The 18140-nt window shown below is 35.9% G+C and overlaps 1 protein-coding gene across 15 annotated transcripts in view; it reads left to right on the top strand.

Annotated features, from left to right (window-relative positions):
- Positions 1–18088, top strand: part of YAF2 (YY1 associated factor 2) — a 74959-nt gene extending 56871 nt beyond the window's left edge. For 7 of the 15 annotated variants that reach the window (XR_005837909.1, XR_005837910.1, XR_005837902.1 and 4 more), the window contains one exon: positions 15753–15884. Coding sequence is in view for 4 of the 15 variants with exons in the window: in XM_040642345.1 (XP_040498279.1) it covers positions 15753–15905; positions 16711–16948 (391 nt within the window). In the remaining 11 variants the exon portion in view is untranslated. Of the gene's footprint in view, positions 1–1969; positions 2108–13169; positions 13327–15752; positions 15906–16710 lie in introns of those variants that run through there. The other 8 variants (XM_040642345.1, XM_040642346.1, XM_040642343.1 and 5 more) reach the window with 3 other exon arrangements.
- The last annotated feature ends 52 nt before the right edge of the window (positions 18089–18140 follow it).

Raw genomic sequence — 18140 nt, 5'->3', positions numbered from 1 at the left:
ACAGCAACGTATAGATTAGGCAATCAATTATAACCTCTTTTATAAAAGCTTCATACCTACACAAATAGCTGACATTCAATCAGTACTGATCCCAGCCTGTCTTTTGCAGCTGACATTGTAGTTCACAGTTTTTAATATAGTTTCACTCTACTGGCAGTAACTTTTCTGTAGCTTGGAGTGTCAGTGATAAATCAGTCATTGATCACTTTTCTCTCAAATAGGTTGTCTATAATGATATAACAAGAACTGATATTTTTTCACATTTGTGGTTCTAACTGTAACGCAAAAAATCTGCTAGCATGGAAGTGTAATAGTATTAACTCTTCTACATTGTATGCTATTAATATTATATATTACCCAGCTATACCATATATTAAAAGAATTTTGTGCTTTCTGCTTTCTTTTCAAACATGTCATTAACTTTGTGGGGTTTTTTTAAAAGCTTCTCTTTATAATGTTTTTGCTGTTGTGAGTACAACTATGAATGATGCCTTTGTGGTTTTAGACCCCTCTCTGTTTTGGGTGACATAATTAATCAATTTTACACTGAAGCCCATATTTTGCCCTTGTTTTGTAAAAGCTTACTTGGTTTGCCAATAATTTTGGAAGTTATTCAACAGCTTTGATGCTTCATGCCATTGTTTGACAAAGGATTATATTGTGGTCAGCAGAGGTAAAAGAATGCCAGTTTGTTAAAACAGTTTTTAGATATTTGTCAGTACGCTTCTCATTCACACTTTTCTTTCCAGGTACTTGAGCATCCACAGCACCACTTACAGATTCACTTACCCCAGTCATTCTAATTGACGTTCTATATTCTATTGAAGTCGTGCTCAGTGTTTATATCGTTATTCTGAATTTTGGCATTTCTGGAATTATTTTCATCTCTACTTTTATGAGTTAAAACAATTTTTATCAGTTTGGATTGTTACAGAATAACAGGATTTCAGTGAAGAATCATTGATCTTACCTTTTAAACATATGATTATATCAGGTTGCCTCTACTTGATTGATAGGGTCCACTAATGGTACACAGACCATGCTTTGGGAGTGTTATGCTAAGCCGTTCTGGAAGCACAGGAAGTAACAGGTCTGGGTGTTACAAGTGAAGGAGAGGTAAAATGAAAGAAGCAATGCTACTGCCTGGTGATGACTGAAAATCAGTGTCTTACCCACACTGGACCAAGCAAGCAGAGGAAAGGCAGTAGAACAAAGGAATAAGGAGAGACAACACATAGTAAACTGTAACAGGAATAACTGTGACAGCACATAAACTACGAAGGAGTGAAGAAACACCAACTAGAATAGCTGTATGAGGACAGTAAGTGCAGGACAAATCAAGTATTTACTTCAGTAACTTAAAGCAAAGGACAGCTTGTCCCACACTGCAGGTGCTATAATCTGTGGGTTGATTTGTTGTGGTTGGTGGTGAGCTAAGTCAGTACCATAACTTCTGCGTGATACGTAAAGATTCAGTGATATATCAAAGAAGCCATCCTCCAGTATGGGTACTAGATTTCTTGTAACAAAGAATGGCATCTCATTACTTGGAATGTTAGTAGATGTTAGTACATATATTAGTTACCTGTTGCCACATAACAAACACCTCAAACTTAGCTGCTTAAAACAACAAGCATGAATTACCTCACAATTTCTGCCAGTTAGGAATCTGGGTGCAACTCAGGTGGGTGCTCCGATTTCAGGGTCTCTGACAGACTGCAGTCATCTCAAGGCACCAGTGGGGGAGGAATTACTTCCAGTCTTACTCAGGTGGCTGGTGACAGGCCTCAGTTCCTCACTGATCTGTTGACCAAAGGCTTCCCCCTATTCTTTGTCATGTGAGCCACTCTATACGGAGTTCATGACAAGGCAAGAGAGTGTGGGCAAGATGGAAGCTAGAGTCTTTTAGTAACCTAATTTTAGCAGTAGCATCAGTTAATTTTGCTGTTTTCTGTTTGTATTTTACTAGGTCCAGCCCACTCACAGGGAGGGGATTAGACAAGAGCGTGAATACCAGGAGGCAGGGATTATTGGTGACCAACTCAGAAGACCATGTGACACAATAATTGCCTGCCATTTTCATGAATGAGTAAATGAATGAAGGAAAGAAGAAAAACTTAGGAAAAATAGCTTATACTAATAAGTCCTCCATAAATAAAGATTGCAAGAATGGAAAGTAAACCATAAAAGAGAAAATTAATCTCCAGATAAGACTTGTTTTTAGCTAAAAATAGACATATTTTGATCAGTAGGTATACTATACATATCATATAGACATATAAGTTCATCCATATCATAAAAGAAAGGCTTGGAAAATATGAGTGCTGTTTTCAGCAGATGCTAAATCAAATATCATCTTTTAATACTGCCAGTCTCTATATTTAGAAAAAGTAGAGTCTCCAAATTTGATGTTTTTCAGTCATTGGTTCTCAGCTTTCCCTGCATGTTGGAATTACCTTGGAAACTGGAAAAAAAAAAAAAAAAAAAAAAAAAAAACCAAAAACAAAACAACACAAACCCCCAAAAAAACCCACCAAGCCAAAAAGGGGTACCTGGGCTCTAACCCAGGCTAAATAAATCAGAGCCCCTGAAGGTGGGGCCTGTGGACAAGGGTATATTGCTTTAAAAGCTTGTGAGGAGATTGCCATGTGTGGTCGGGGTTATGAACACTGCTGATTTTTTTTAATTTAATTGAAATGTAATTGACATTAGTTTCAGGTGTATAACATAGTGATTTAACAATTATATACATTAGGAAAGGCTTGCCACCATTAAGTGTAGTTACCATCTGTCACCACACACAGTTATTACAATATTATTGACACTATTGTCTATGCTGTACTTTTCATCCCTGTGACTAATTCATTTTATAACTGTGATAATTTAAGTGGTTCTTAGTGGAAGGATTCAAGTATGCACCCTTTCTCTGGTTTCGTACAAATGGAAAAGAAGATAATTTTATGCAGAAGCTTTCTTCATTCAACATGTATTTATTCAGTGTCCAGTATATGCATAGCACTTGTGGGGGGTAAAAAAGTAAGTAGTTTAAAAATAGGAGTAAGCTTATACTTTATTGTTATGTATGTATTATGATTATCTGACACAGTCTACATGGGCTACTTGGGTTTCAGGGAGGGGAGAGGTGACTGTAGAGTAGAGTAGATAAAGAATGCTATTTGAAAAAGATGGGATCCAGGGTGCATTAGGAAAGTACAAGGCGAAATGCAGTAACTTGCTTTACTTGACAGATCCATATCCTGGAGTCTGATTTGGAGAGATCTGACATTTAGCCAGCACTTTGCTCTTATTCTGTAGGCCAGTGACTGTACGAAAGGAGCAATTGAGAAGCTTTGAAAAATACCAGGTTTCACTCCTGAAAATGTTCATTTGGTTGGTCTGGGTGGGGCCCAAGCATTGTAATTTTTATAAGACTCCGTGTGATGCTAATATGTAGCCAGGGTTAGAAAAACTGCTATGGGATCACTTAAGGTCCCTGGAAATTTTTGAGTAGGAGGGCTTAACATTCACCTATCCATTAAAAACACATTAGGTATTTTTTTTTATTCTGCAGGTGCAGGGCAAATGGCAGTAAACCAGATGAAACAAGAAAATGTCCCTGTTTACAATTATGGAGGTGGTAGTTGAGCTTATATTCTTTTTTGGTAGGGGAAGACAGGCAATAAACTAATCATATATAATGTGGTAAGTAGAAACAAGTGCTTTGAAGAAAAGAAAGCATAGTGAGAAGGACAGAATAATGGACAGAGTGGGCGGTGGAGTTGGAGAGGAGAGTGCCATTCAGTGTTAGGTTAGGAAAGATTTAACTGGCATTTGACAAAGACCTGGAAGAAGTGAGGGAGTGAGTAGATAGAGAGGATAGCAGCGGGGAAATCCCCAGGCAGGAGTAGAAGGCCAGTGAGGTTGGATATTAGGAATAAATTGTGCTCCATCCCCCCAAATTTGTTGAATTGCATTGAAGCCCTAGTCCCCGGTGCGACTGTACTTGGAGATAGGGCTTTTAGGAGGTTATTCAGGTTAAATGAGGTCATAAGGATTGGTGAAAGTATGGTAGAATTAGTGGCCTTATAAGAAGCAGAAAAGAGCTGATCTCTCGCTATCATGTGAGCACACAGTGAGAAAGAGGCTCTCTGCAAGCCAGGAGGAGAGCACTCCCAGAAGCCATACCCTGCTGGACCTTGATCTTGAACTTTCTAGCTTCCAGAATTATGAGAAAATAAATTTCTGTTGTTTAAGCCACCCAGTCTACAGCATTTGTTGTGGCAGCTCAAACTAAGACACAGCAACAGAGGATTCCAGAAGGGAGAGTATAGAAGATGAAGTGGGAAGAGAGACTAAATCAAGTCAAGACTAAATCAAGACTAGAACAAGAATTCTGGATTTTATTTTCAATTGCCATATATTCTGGTTGCCAGAGTGTAACAAGTGAAGGGATTTGGGGGGGAGGAGGAACCCAATAAATGGTTTTAAGCAGGAGAGTGATATAATTTGATTTACATCTAGAAAAATCACCTGGCTGCTTTGTGGGAGAATAGTCTATAGCAAAGCTGTTGAGGAATCAGGGGCAGGACGTTACAAGGGTGGCCTCAGTGGGGTTGGTGAGAAATCTAATTCTCGATATATTTTGAAGGTAGAGTGGAAAGGATTTGCTGATAAATTAGATGTGTGTGAGAGAGAAAGTGGAGAATGAATACTGCTTCCATGTGTTTGGTCTGAGCAACTGGAAAAATGGAGTCTATTTACTCAGGAAGACTGTAGGAGACTGGAAGATCAGGAAAAGGGAGGGATCAGAAGTATTGTTGAACAAGCTAAGTTTTCAGTTGCTACTAGACCTTGAAATTAAGATGTAAATAGGCAGTTGGTTATGTAAACCTAGAGTTAGTAGGGGAGATACTGGGGTTGGTGATACAAATTTTGGAGTATTGTATAGATCAATTATTCTCAACCTTGGATGCATTGATTTGTTTTGGGAGTGGGACTGAGGCATTTTTTAATTTGATTAGTGGTTAGGTTAAACATTTTTAAGAAAGCTTTTATTGAGGTATCGCTGACATACAGTATACTGCACACAAAGTGTACAATTTGAAAAGTTTTGACATATGAATACACCTGAAACCATCACCACAATTAAGGTAGTGAACATATCCATCATCACCAGAAATTTCTTTGTACTCCTTTTCAATTCTTCCCTCCAGTGCCTACCTCTCTCCCATCCTCAGTTGCTGGGCAACTACTGATCTGCTTTCTCTATAGATTAGTTTGCATTTTCTAGAATTTTATAAATGGGATCACATAGTATATAGTCTTCTGTGGCTTCTTTAAGCATTATTGTTTTAATATTCATCTGTGTTGCATGTGTCAGTAATTCATTCCTTTCTGTAGCTGAGCAGTATTCCATGTTCTGAGCATAGGATGATGTCTTTATTCATCTCTTGGTGGACATTTGGTTTGTTTTTAGTTTTTGGCTGTTACAAATAAGGCTTCTATGAACATTCATGTAGAAGTCTTTTTATGGATATATATTTCCTTCTCTGGGTAAATATCTTGGAGTGGAATCGATCACATTTTTTTCATGTTTCAACGTGAGGGGTTTTGTCTGTGTGTGCACGTGTGTGTGTGTGTGTGTGTGTGTCCATGAGGAAAACTCTTATGCCCAGAAAAGATTATTCAGGGACTACTTTCATTATTAAAATTAATGTTCAATTTAGTAGTTTCATTTTAAAAATCTAGTTTTTTCTTAAGTGTTCATTTTTACAAATCTTACTCTATTTACAAAATTTAACAAAATTTAACATTTTTTCTCCTAGGCATAGTTATTTCTATTTTCATTATTTTTAGTCTTTTAAAGATTTATTTATTTACTTTAGAGAGAAAGTGTGTGCAAAGGCAGGGAGGGGGCAGAGGGAGAGGGAGAGAGAGAATCTCTAGCAGACTCCCTGCTGAGTGTGGAGCCTGATGTGGGGCTTGGTCTTACTATCCTGAGATCATGACCTGAGCTGAAATCAAGAGTCAGACGCTTAACTGACTGAGCCACCCAGGCACCCCTGTAGGCAGAGTTATTTTTAAGAAGTATTGGTGGTTAATTCTAATGTTTAGCCTGGACTGAGAACTGTTGTACAGATGGTATTTAAAGCAAGGACTGAATGAGGTCATCTTGAATAGCATTTCTCAGGTTTTGTGTGCATAGAAAATACCCATAGTTCTTAGGCTAGGTCTGAGAATTTGCATTTGTACTAGCCTCCCCGGTGCTGATGCCTCGGTTTGGTTAGTGGACCACCCTTTGTCTAGCACTGTCCGAGAGGGTTAGTGTAGATAAAAGAGATGTGTGAAGACTGAGACCTAATGCACTCTGAAGTTTAGAAATTGTGGATGAAGGAAAAGAACCAATAATTGAGACTGGGGAAGAATAGCTGGTGAGGCAGGAGAAAAATTGTGTGGTGTTCTAGAGACTTGTTTTGCCCAAAGTGAAGGGTTTGCCCGAAGTGAAGGAGTGGTAAACTAACTTAAATGCTGCTTGTAAAGAATGCATAAGATGAGAGCTGTAGTTGACCAGTGCAAATGGTAAAGTGATTGTTGGTGACCTTGAAAGTGATAGTGTTAGTAGCATGGTAGGGACAAGAGCCTGATAGAGATGAGCCTGTGAAAGAATGGAAGAAAGAGTTGTGGAAAGTAAGTACAGATAAATCATTTGATGCTTGTAGTAGAAAAGAGAACAGAGAAATGGGGCAGTGGCTAGAAAGGGATGTGGACTTAGGGAATAATTTTTTCTTTTCCTTTTTTAAGGTAAGAGCAATTATGTGTTTGTATGTTGACAGGAATTACCTATTTACAGAAGGAAGTATCGCTGAAGCCGAGGGAAAGGAGGTCAGTAGCAGGAGTAGTGTCCTGGAGAAGGGCAAATAGAGACATGGCCATAATTGGGAATATGGATAGGGAAGTTAGAGGATATGGGCAAAGATGGAAGCTTGTGGAAATTTTCATCAAACAGCTTCTATGTTCTCTGTGAAATAAGAATCAAGGTCACCCAATGATAAAATAGCGCACAGTAAAAGTAAGTTAGTGTTCTATCCCCAGTGCTTGGAACAGTGACTTGAACACTGAGTGTTTAATAAATATTTGTTAAATGAATGTAAGGAAGAGTAATCTTGGATTGGAGGGGCGAAGACAAGAAGTCAATCAAGTAGATAATGTAGAAGGGTGCTGTTGGGTTGGGCGAGAGTGGTAGTCATGGGAATCATTCCAATAACGTGAAAGAAAAATTGAAAGGAGTTGATATTTGTTTGGCTAAGGGGAAATAAAAGTTGAGGAGGATCTGTTTGTAGCTCTGGAGAGTGTCCTTAGTCTTTCAGATTAAGTGAGCTGATATTGTTTAATGATTTGAGGGGTTTGTCAGAGATTTAATTACTGAACACTCTAACCTAGTTTTTCTAAAGCTGATGTGTAGTCATCTATTTTGTCTGTGCTTACCAAGGACTTTCTTAGGAGCTGCCAAAGAATCAAGTCTCCCCTGCTGCCACTTCCCAGGAGTTCAGGGAAAAATGTGTTCTAGGCTTTTGCAGAAGTGTTTGATGTTGAAAATTAGACCTCAGAGTAAAAAGTCTTTAAAATACTCAGATTCTTGAAATGATGAAGGGTATTGTTCCTTGCATTCTGTAAGCACAGTCAGGCAAGTGACAAGAAGAAAGAATACATTGAACCTGAGATATAAATTTAATTGGTATAGTGTAAATACTTAGACCAGTGGTTTTGAATTGTATTTCTCACAGCCACACCTCATGGATAATTGGGAGGTTCAAGGATGAGCACTGAGCAGATGGGGGTTCAGGAGTCTCCATATCAACTTCATATAGAAGTTAGGTTTTTTTAGTTTAACGTATTGAGATTCCTTGTAAAATTTTGTTAGCATGATGATTCTGCTGCAAAAACAATAACAAAAAATTTGAATATCATTACTATAAGTAATATTTGAATTTTGTTGGTAAGTCAGATAGTGCCAATATTAGCAGAGTAGATTATTTTTTGGAGGTAGAGAAACTTGTTTCGTAAGAACTCTTTTATCTTTCTATTTAGTAATAAATTTTTATAGAAGGCAGACATGTACATTAAACCCTTCATTGCATTTTCATGAAAAAGAAGTAAATGGCTCAAAAGAAGATATCAGCAATTTTTTCAAGAAAATGAATTCTTGAAAGTTGGCACCTAGTCAAATCAATCACACAATTAATAGTTGTATTTATGCATCATATCTGTTATTTTTAATGACCATTAATATCGAGAGATGTTCATTGAGCATCTATACACGTAAGATCTTTTAGGTGCTGGGAATACAAAACTAAGTGAGATATGGATCTCTTCTCATGTAGGGATTAGAGTACAGTCAGTGGGGAGATAGAACACAACTATATAAGGATCAACAGCATTACAGAGGAACGTAGAAGACCATGTTTCTTCAGAGGTGCTGCAGGGGCTCCACAAATATTTGATGCATATTTCTTTTAAAAATATTTTAATCGTTAAAATCCAAAATAACATGCTATGTAAATGTGTTCTATGTACCAAATAGAACATGCACAGAAGACCACTAATTAATGTATTTTGCAGATTAGCTCATTCTTTCTTTTTTAAATTTCAAAATAAAGTAGCAAATCCTTTATTTATATTTCTTGAACACTGTGAAAAAAGAGAGCCCTAGGAACATTTTTTTAGTCATCATTTTCCCTGTTTTACCCCTGTCCTCACATAATAGTTTTGCTCCCAAGCTACAGTTCTCGAAACCTCTCTCATCAGTGTCTTACTTATTTCTTTCTCACTCTTTATCACAAAATCTCAGAAACTGATTTGTTAAAAAAAAAAGAAAAAAAATCTACCTCAGCCTGGGAGGGGAAGAGTCATTGAACACACTGCAGAATGCTCCCCAGACTGTAGGGCTGGTGGAGAAATCCAGGGAATTCACACTGAGTAATTTACATGCCTTTTTGCTTGTTAACCCTTTGTAGACGGCATGGTGCTAGAGCTCTCTGTTGTGTCCTCAAATGATAATTTCCTAGATGAGTTTTTTGCAAATTCAAGAAACATTACATGAGCATTATATTTTTAAGGACAGAAAGGAAATGTGGTTTCTCACATGAGTAGTCGTTCAACAGAAGGGATTTTATCATGCAATATTTTGCAACAATGAACCTGAACCATCTTGTTTTGCCATAGAACATGTGATGTAAAAAAAAAAAAGAACATGTGATGTTATTCTTTCATCTTTTATGACATTTGGCGTCGATATTTATGTGCTGTGATTCGTAAGTAGATGGATGCGGTAGGATAGGTATGTATACCTAATCTAAAAATGAAAATAGTAATTTTGGAGGACGGAAAATGGTAGTCCTCTCTTCAAAAAAACTATGAGCCATCAAGGTTTTTGAAGTAAAATGGTTTTGATAATGCCAGTGCAAGAAGAAATGGAAATGAAGATAAGCCAAAATCTACTAGAGGTGTGTTTGAAATCATGAAATCAGTATTTCAAGGTAGATGTGTTCCTAAGATTAGGCCTAATAGCTGATGAGGAGATAGTCAAAAAAACTTTGTCTATTTCAGGTCTTATATACCTTCAAAACCAAATTATTACAGAATAAAAGTTTGGGTTAAGTATGTTTTAAATGCTTAGTAAAAATGTTAATGTTGGTTGAAATTTATTACTTTATTTCTTTCTTCTGTAAATTATTCATAAAATGACTTAAAGTATTTTTTAAAAGGGCCCGTGGTGATGGCTCTTTTTCCTGGTGTACTGACAGTTTAAACATGAATTAAAAGTTTTTTCTACCTTGTCTATAATAAGTTCTCATTCTATTTTCTCTATTACAGTACTCGGGTTTTTTTTCTTCTTAGTGTTTTTGACAAAACTTACTTTTTTAGTTTACTTTTGCATGGTTTTTATCTCATTTGATAAGCAAATTCTGTGAGGTCACAGACTATGTTTGTCTTACCCATGGTAAATCTCCAGCGTCTTACCTATACCGACTCATGTAAGTGTGCAATAAATTTGTTAAACAAAACAAGGTCGCCACTTATAAAATCTACCTTGGTTAGATTTTTGGGTTTTTGTTAGCAGTTTATTAAAAGACTCATAACAGGGGCGCCTGGGTGGCTCAGTCGTTAAGTGTCTGCCTTTGGCTCAGGGCGTGATCCCATCATTCTGGGATCGAGCCCCGCATCGGGCTCCTCCGCTGGGAGCCTGCTTCTTCCTCTCCCACTCCCCCTGCTCATGTTCCCCTCTTGCTGGCTGTCTCTCTCTGTCAAATAAATAAATAAAACTCTTAAAAAAAAAAAAAAAGACTCCTAACAAGTTTAGGTTTAGTTCAGTTATTTTTACTCATGAGATTTATTGTATTGCTTCACTTTACCATATAATTTAGTGTTATGAAGAGGATTATTTCTTTCTGAGCTATGAGTAATGCTGCCTCTTTTAGAAAAGAACCAATAAATATTTATATCTTACTCGTTTGTTTTGCTTGTCCAGCTCGACAAAGGTAAATTGTGATGAGGTTGATCAAGCTTGAGACATTTTTCTTAAAATATTTAGCTTATAGAATTTCTGTTGTGGGGTGGTGGGGATAGAAGGCAGACATGTAGTTAGAAATGGCATATACCAAGTCAACATGTACCACCAGTCTTCTACCCGCATGGAAAGTTAAGCAGCTCCTAAAAATATTTTGTTCTGATGAATAGTAGATAGCCATTACGTTTTTGTTGAAATTTCACTTTTTTCTTATGTTACAGTAAATCAGCAGACCTTCAAAATTTTACACAGTATATCTGGGCTGTTTATGAAGGATACATACAGACATATGAAGATCCCCCAAGTTTTGAATACCATATTTCACAAATAATAGCTTAGTCATGACATATGTAAATAGGAAGAGGACAATAGAATGTAGTTGGGATATGGTAATTTACTAACTAGATGACCTTTTGTCCTCCATATTACAGAACCTTTGGCATTACAGGTGTATTGTCAAAACCATGAATAAGAAATCACCAAACATAAAAGGCATATCTTAAAAATGACACCCTGCCCCTTATTGAGTTAACAGCCTCCCACCTCTAAAATTTCCTACTGTCTTCCAGATTTTTCTCATTAAGGAGAAGAGGGATCATAGTTAATCTTCTTAAGATCCCTAGAGATTCGAGGGCTTTCTTTTCAGTTGGTCATGGTACTGAGTCACTTTATGATATGTTAAAAAGGTAAACTATATCCCCTACCTCAGTGAAGCATCTTTAAAGCACATTCAGCCTCTAGGGAGCAGCAGAGACCTTCATTTCAGTAATTAGTCTCTCTCTCTCTCTCTCTCTCTCTCTCTCTCTCTATACACACATGTGTATATACACACATGCACACACTTCTGTATTTATATTTTGTGCTTCTTTTTTTCCCCAAAGTTGAATCAGATCAAATAATCCTAGAGCAGTGGAGCACAATCATAATCTTTAAGTGAAAATCAGCTGTCATTAAAATGAGAATAAAGGAATGGAATAAAAAGATATCACTACTCAAGAACAGAAATAAATAATATTTTTCTTAAGGGAAAAGAGAACCACTACAAAAGATTTGTTGGTGACTGAAAAATAACAAAATCAGTAACTACACTAGGTTACACTAATAATACATGGTTGCTTATTAGACCACTTGTCTCATATTTACACTTGCTCAAAGGACAGCTTTGCTTATATTTTATTAAATCTATAAATCCAACATAATTAACACCAAGTTTATCAGTCCCTCTGATTTCAAGTAGACCTGTTCTTGGCTTTCCTTTAACTTCCTTAGTCCATTTGAGCTGCTATAACAAAAATGCCATAAATGGGGTGGCTTATTAATAATAAATATTTATTTCTCACAGTTCTGGAGGCTGCAAGTCTGAGATCCTGGCACCCGCAGATTAGCTGTCTGATAAGGACCCACTTCCACACTGACAGCTATTTTCTCACATGGCAGAAGGGTCAAGGGATCTCTCTGGAGTACTACTCATGATGGCCATACCCACATAAGCTAATTACCTCTCAAAGGCCCCACCTCCTAATACTATCGCCTTGGAGGGGTAGGATTTCAACAAATGAATTTTGCAGGGAACACAAACATTCAGTTCACAGCACTGTCCTAAATCCCCCCATTTCTTTCAGTTTTATTCCCATTTGGGGGAGAGTTCTTTATCCCTCTTATTCAGGTACACATCTGATTATATCATCCTTCTGAAACGTCCTCACATTCAGTGCTTCAGTGCCATTCTCCTGACTAGAATAGACTCTTACTACCATTACTTCATTTCCAGTTTGATGTGGTAGTCTTCTAGCTTGTCTTCAGAGTCCAGCCTCTCACCTGACCAGTTGAACTAATTGTTCTTTCTGTGTTGGTTTTAGCTTGGATGGTGTGCATTTATTGAATAGATTGTTCTTACCACTGAGAGAATAACACTTAGAAGAATTTTAGATTCATAACTCATTTTAAAATATAAATATATTTTACTCAACCTCATGGTTTTATGAAGCAAATCATGCTCTAATATTTTCAGATTGATGGGCCATACAAAAAGGGAAAATGATTCTAGGAAGATTCTAGAGAGATAACATTTGTTAAATATGAAAAAGACTTGGTAACAGTTGTAGGAGACCTGAAGTTGGGGAATTAGGATTCTATTTCTCACATATAAACGGAAGTGGGATGTTGAGGAACAGTGTTACATAGTACCCACTTGGAGACAAGTGCTGGAGGGGTGAGGGAGTGATTGGTCATATTATAAAGATATTCTGTACCTAACCACAGCACAAAGGGTTACATTCCTGAATATCTTGATCAGAAAACCCATGATTGAGCTAGATGTTACAGGAAAAACAGCATTAGGTCATTAATGAATACAGAAAAACCTTGAAAAACATGCAATTTTACTTGAAGGCAGCACTAAATAAAGGTAATATAAATCAATCATATATCTTAACTTAGTAATAATGACTACTCAGTAACTAATGTCGATTTATTGATTGCTAGAAACATCAGGATTTCTTCTCTAGGTTCAAAAGCATGTAAATTTATCTTAATGTTTATAATTTTATTTTAATTCAATTTAATCATTAATTTTATTAATTTATTTTGCATTAAATTTTAGGATGGAGGGAGTGACACAGTACAAAATATAATAAAGGAAGTTGTCAAACCTTCATTTGTTATGGAAGGAAGACATTCAGAGATCCATATTACCTTGGGAGACCAAATGATGACTACACCTCAATTGCATTTTATATCTTGGAGTGACTCAATTTTAGGTGACTCACTGTTCACTAGGCACTAGTTTAAACAACTCTTCTCAACCCTGCCACACCTTTGAGCTTTCTTTTCTCTTTCCATTTTCCAGCATAATTGAAAGATAAATTCTTGTTGCTCTTACTTTTTTACTACTTGTTTACTTTTGTGTAGTGAGTGGTTGATCCTGGCCAATGACTAATCTTAGAGACACTGCTCCTTAAAAAACATCTTTCTTCCTTGTTAAACCTGATTTTATTATTCTACAGCAAATACTAAGTAGCTAGTATTTTTTCAGTTACTATGCTAAGTGCTAGTTATACAGTGGTGCATAAAGCTGATGCCATCCCTTTTCTTTGTGGAGTTTTATATCCTAGAAGAGGAAACAGACAATAAAATTAAAATTGCAACTTCTCCATTACTCCCTATGTTCCTTATTTTTTTCCATAGCATTTATCAACATTAAGACCCTGTATACATTTTTTGTTTGATTCCATCCACATGATGTTGGCTCCATGAGGGCAAGGATTTCTCTGTTTTTCTAGAGGAATATTCATTGGTTAAGAAGTGAGAAAGGTGTAAATAATTAGTTACCTTGCCCCTTTGATTCTACTTCTTCAGCCTGTCCTAACTAACCCCCTTGCTGCTTCCTTAGTTCAAGCCCTTTTTATTTCTGCCTAATCTATTAAAGTAGCTTGCCTAACAGTTTCTCTGCCACTGGAGTACCTTTCCCCTTCAGACTGCTGCCAGTAACCTTTGTAAAATTCAACTCTGAATTTCTTCTGTGATCTCCCATCCTTTAAGGGTAAGTCAGATTCCTTAGCTTTTCATAATCGGATTTCTTCCCATCTGTTTAGCCTTGTTTTTTTAATTTTTTTATTTCCTTGCCACTCCCTGCTCTCCATCTCAAACTCTGTATGGCACTAGTACCAATATTTGCACTTCAGGCTTCTTTGTGAAGTGCGGGCTAGATCAGAGGTATCAGCTAACTCAGAAACCAGTTAGAAATGCACGTTATTCAGGGCCTACTGAATTGGAGACCATGGGAGTAGGCTAAGAAAGCGATAAACAGACCTTCCAGGTGATCCCGATGTACCTTAAATTCAGGAACCATTGCTTTAATCCATTAAAAAAGATTATCTCCTTACCAAGCTCAGCCATTAACTATGTTTTCAATATCACTTTCATTTGTGTAACTCTTACTCCACATCATTAACCCTGATATCTATGTCAACCCTACTTCTTAAATTGTGTTGAACATCTTTCTTGGGTATCTGTTCTGTACTTCAGACTGTGTAGGCTCTAAATAAAACGCATTATTCATCTACTGAAACCTGTTTTATATACTGTGTTTCCTATTTACTCCTTCAAAAGATTCCTCCTTATCAGTTTTGAATGGTAGATAGTGCATTAGTTTCTCATTGATTTCTGTTTTGTCTTGTTCTAGAGGAACAACAACAAAAAGATTCTTTAATAATTCTGACCAAAATAGCGTCAGGACTTTCCAAGCAATATAATTACTATGTTTTGTAGACCATCTGTTAAAATGTATGTTTATCTTTCTCTCCCTTAATTTTTCACTCCTTCCCCTTCTCCTCCGCAGTCTCCTTTCTGTCTCTGAGTTTAAGAACTTGGAGATTGTTTACTTTTAATCTTGACCTCAGTTGCCCAAGTTCTACCATAAAGCTGGAGGGATCCTTGACCCTGGGGTCAGTAGAGTCATAACTTGTACTGGCACCAAAGGGGGAAGCCAAGCAACATTTCAGATATCATGGTGCGATTTCTGCAATAGGTTCTCAGTATTTTATTAAATGAATAAGTGAGTGAGTAGGCAAGTCTCAAAGACTGGGAAAATTGCTAAGGTCAAAAAGCATGGTGAGATTGTGACTAGAGATATAAGGAACCTCAAGGATTTTTGCAATAAAGTGAGAAATTTTGATATTCAAATATTTATTAAATGAATAAATGAAAGATTTTAGAGGAAAGAACCAATAGCCGTTGTCACAGATGGTTAGATATTTCCTTCTATGAGAGCTAAGGGATAAATTTAAACATTATTCCAGTATAAATTTTCAAGTTTAATTTTTAGGACTCATGTTTATTTATATGTGTGCTTCCCTGTGAGCATTCAGTTTGATATACTTTTTTAATAATTTTCATGTTGATTCATGTAATGGTTATATTCTAATGGTTGGCCATATATTTTGGGCTATAACTTTTACTGTTATTATAGTTCTGCTTTTGTTGGATAGGAAAGACAATAATTTGTGTGTGTGTGCGTGTGTGTGTATAAAATCTATTAAACTGCAGCTTAAATTATCTCACATGAGGAATTTTTATACTTGAAAATCATGTCATATACCTATTCTTATAATTTGAGCTATTCTTATAAGGAATATATATTCTTAAGTTATAATAAAAAAAACCTTTCTTTTTAACATGCACACAGGAAACCTCGACCTGTCTCCCAGTTGGTTGCCCAGCAGGTTACTCAGCAGTTTGTGCCCCCTACACAGTCAAAGAAAGAGAAAAAAGATAAAGTAGAAAAAGAAAAAAGTGAAAAGGAAACAACTAGCAAAAAGAACAGTCATAAGAAAACCAGGTAAATTTGAAGAGTGTTTTATGGCACTTGTGAAATAATAAAATGAACCATTTAATATTCTCTTTTAACATTGATATGAGATACAAAGTGGAAATAAAAGATTTCATATCCTTTATTATAAAATATCATGAAAGTGTTTTTCTGGGTTTGAGAGGTATATTAGAAATTAAACACAGGCCACCAATATAAGCTTAAATGTAAGGATGCTTTCTTTTCTTTCCTTCTTTCATTTTTTCTTTCTTTCTCTCTTTGCTTACTAGATACAGAGACATTTGTGTTTGAGCTGATTCTTTTTTGGTCATAAGGCCAGGAGTGGTATTCACAATACTGAACAGATATTTGCATGGGCTTTAACCCGTTAATATCTTCATGGGTACAGGCAGAACAGATAATCATGATGCCCTTATCAGTGCACATCTCTGGAGTAACAGCCTTGCATATAACTCAGCCTTAACGATTATCAACTTATTCTGTGATCCAACTATGTCATTGCTTTTCTAAAACATTTATTTTAGTAAAATTGATAAACTATCTGCAAAATTATGTTAAAGCTACAAAAGCACAATTAAGAGACCATTGCTTCCAGAGTATAGTTTGTCATGTTGAAGATTCATCAGTGATTGGTTTGATTAATGTTAATGATTTGAAACATTTAATTATATTTTTGTGGCTAGTTATACATGAATCTAGAGCTTTAAATATAGATGTATTCATTTTGTTATTTTTACCTAATTTATTGATTATACATTCAGAAAGTTGGTAGAGAGAAAAGCTAGTTTAAAATTTTATCATCTTTTGTATTTAGGCCAAGATTGAAAAATGTGGATCGGAGTAGTGCTCAGCATTTGGAAGTTACCGTTGGAGATCTGACAGTCATTATTACAGACTTTAAGGAGAAAACGAAGTCACCGCCTGCATCTAGTGCTGCTTCTGCAGATCAACACAGTCAGAGTGGCTCTAGCTCTGATAACACAGAGAGGGGAATGTCCAGGTCATCTTCACCCAGAGGAGAAGCCTCATCATTGAATGGAGAATCTCATTAAAGTTTATTTTCTCCAATTTCTTAGTCACTTCTGTCATAACATGCAAATACACAGATTATGCCAAGAAGTACCACATTTTCATGACAAACATTCATGCACAATCCATAATTTGCGTTTTACACAAAATAGAAATTTGTTAGAATTTGTTAGACTTTATTGCAGTCTATGCCTACCAAACATTTTCAGACTTGACATTTTGGTCTCCACAGTTCAAGGTGCCATGAAAATGTGGTTGAATTATTCATTATGCAGTGTTATTGGTAAGTCTATTTTCACTTTTAGTTTAGTGAATTCTAACACATAATTCTTGAATTCTCTACTATTGGCATGTAACGAATTTAAATTTTTATAACATAGTGCAAGCTGCCTAAATATGTATTATTTGAGAATTGTGAAACAAATAGTTATATGTATACAAGTCAAAGATCAACTTAATCAACTATTGCTGCAACAGGATTTTCTTAATGGTTATCCTCTTAAATACACCTGCTGGTACTTGGTGTGGTTAAATAGGAAAAATTGTTATTAAATAAAGAATTTGTATGAACCGTTGCCAATGTTTTTGACACATTTTACTAAATTATTGTTCCTGAATTATGTTTCTGGTTTTATCTTTGTTTTTGTTTTTGTTTATCTTTTAAAACATTCATTATTGTAATGTTTACTAGCAGAGTAGTAAACAATAAAACATTGATTATTTAGCTTTATAATTCAGGTTTAGTGCTCTTGTCATTGAACACTGGTATTTTTCTGTATAATATAAAACATTGAAGTTCAAGTAATTATAAGCATTTGGCAAAAAAAGAAAAGAAACCTGACATATTTTAAAGGCTGCAATTTTGGAAAAGCTTTAACTTAATAATAGTTTATCACTGTTGTCTTGCCCCAAACTTGTGCAGGGTCATAGAAATATGAATCTAATTAATACAGAAATGGGAACTGTTGCACAGAACTGGGAAATAACTAATCTTAAATCAGTTTAATTGGCCTCTTATAATGATTCTTATGAAAGTTATAGTGCCCTATTTTCAGACACAAACTGCCAGTTTATGCATTTATCAATATCCTGAAATAAAAAAAGTATTTACAGCCCCACTTACTATTATGTAAAATTACCAATAAAATATTTTTCTGACTACAGATTTTGCATTTTTGTTCACAATAATGTGTTTCATGTTGTATTTAAAAATCC

Source organism: Ursus maritimus, unplaced genomic scaffold (assembly GCF_017311325.1).
Source record: "Ursus maritimus isolate PB19 unplaced genomic scaffold, ASM1731132v1 scaffold_26, whole genome shotgun sequence".
NCBI classification, from domain to species: Eukaryota; Metazoa; Chordata; class Mammalia; order Carnivora; family Ursidae; genus Ursus; species Ursus maritimus.
This window is presented reverse-complemented; position numbering and strand designations above follow the sequence as displayed.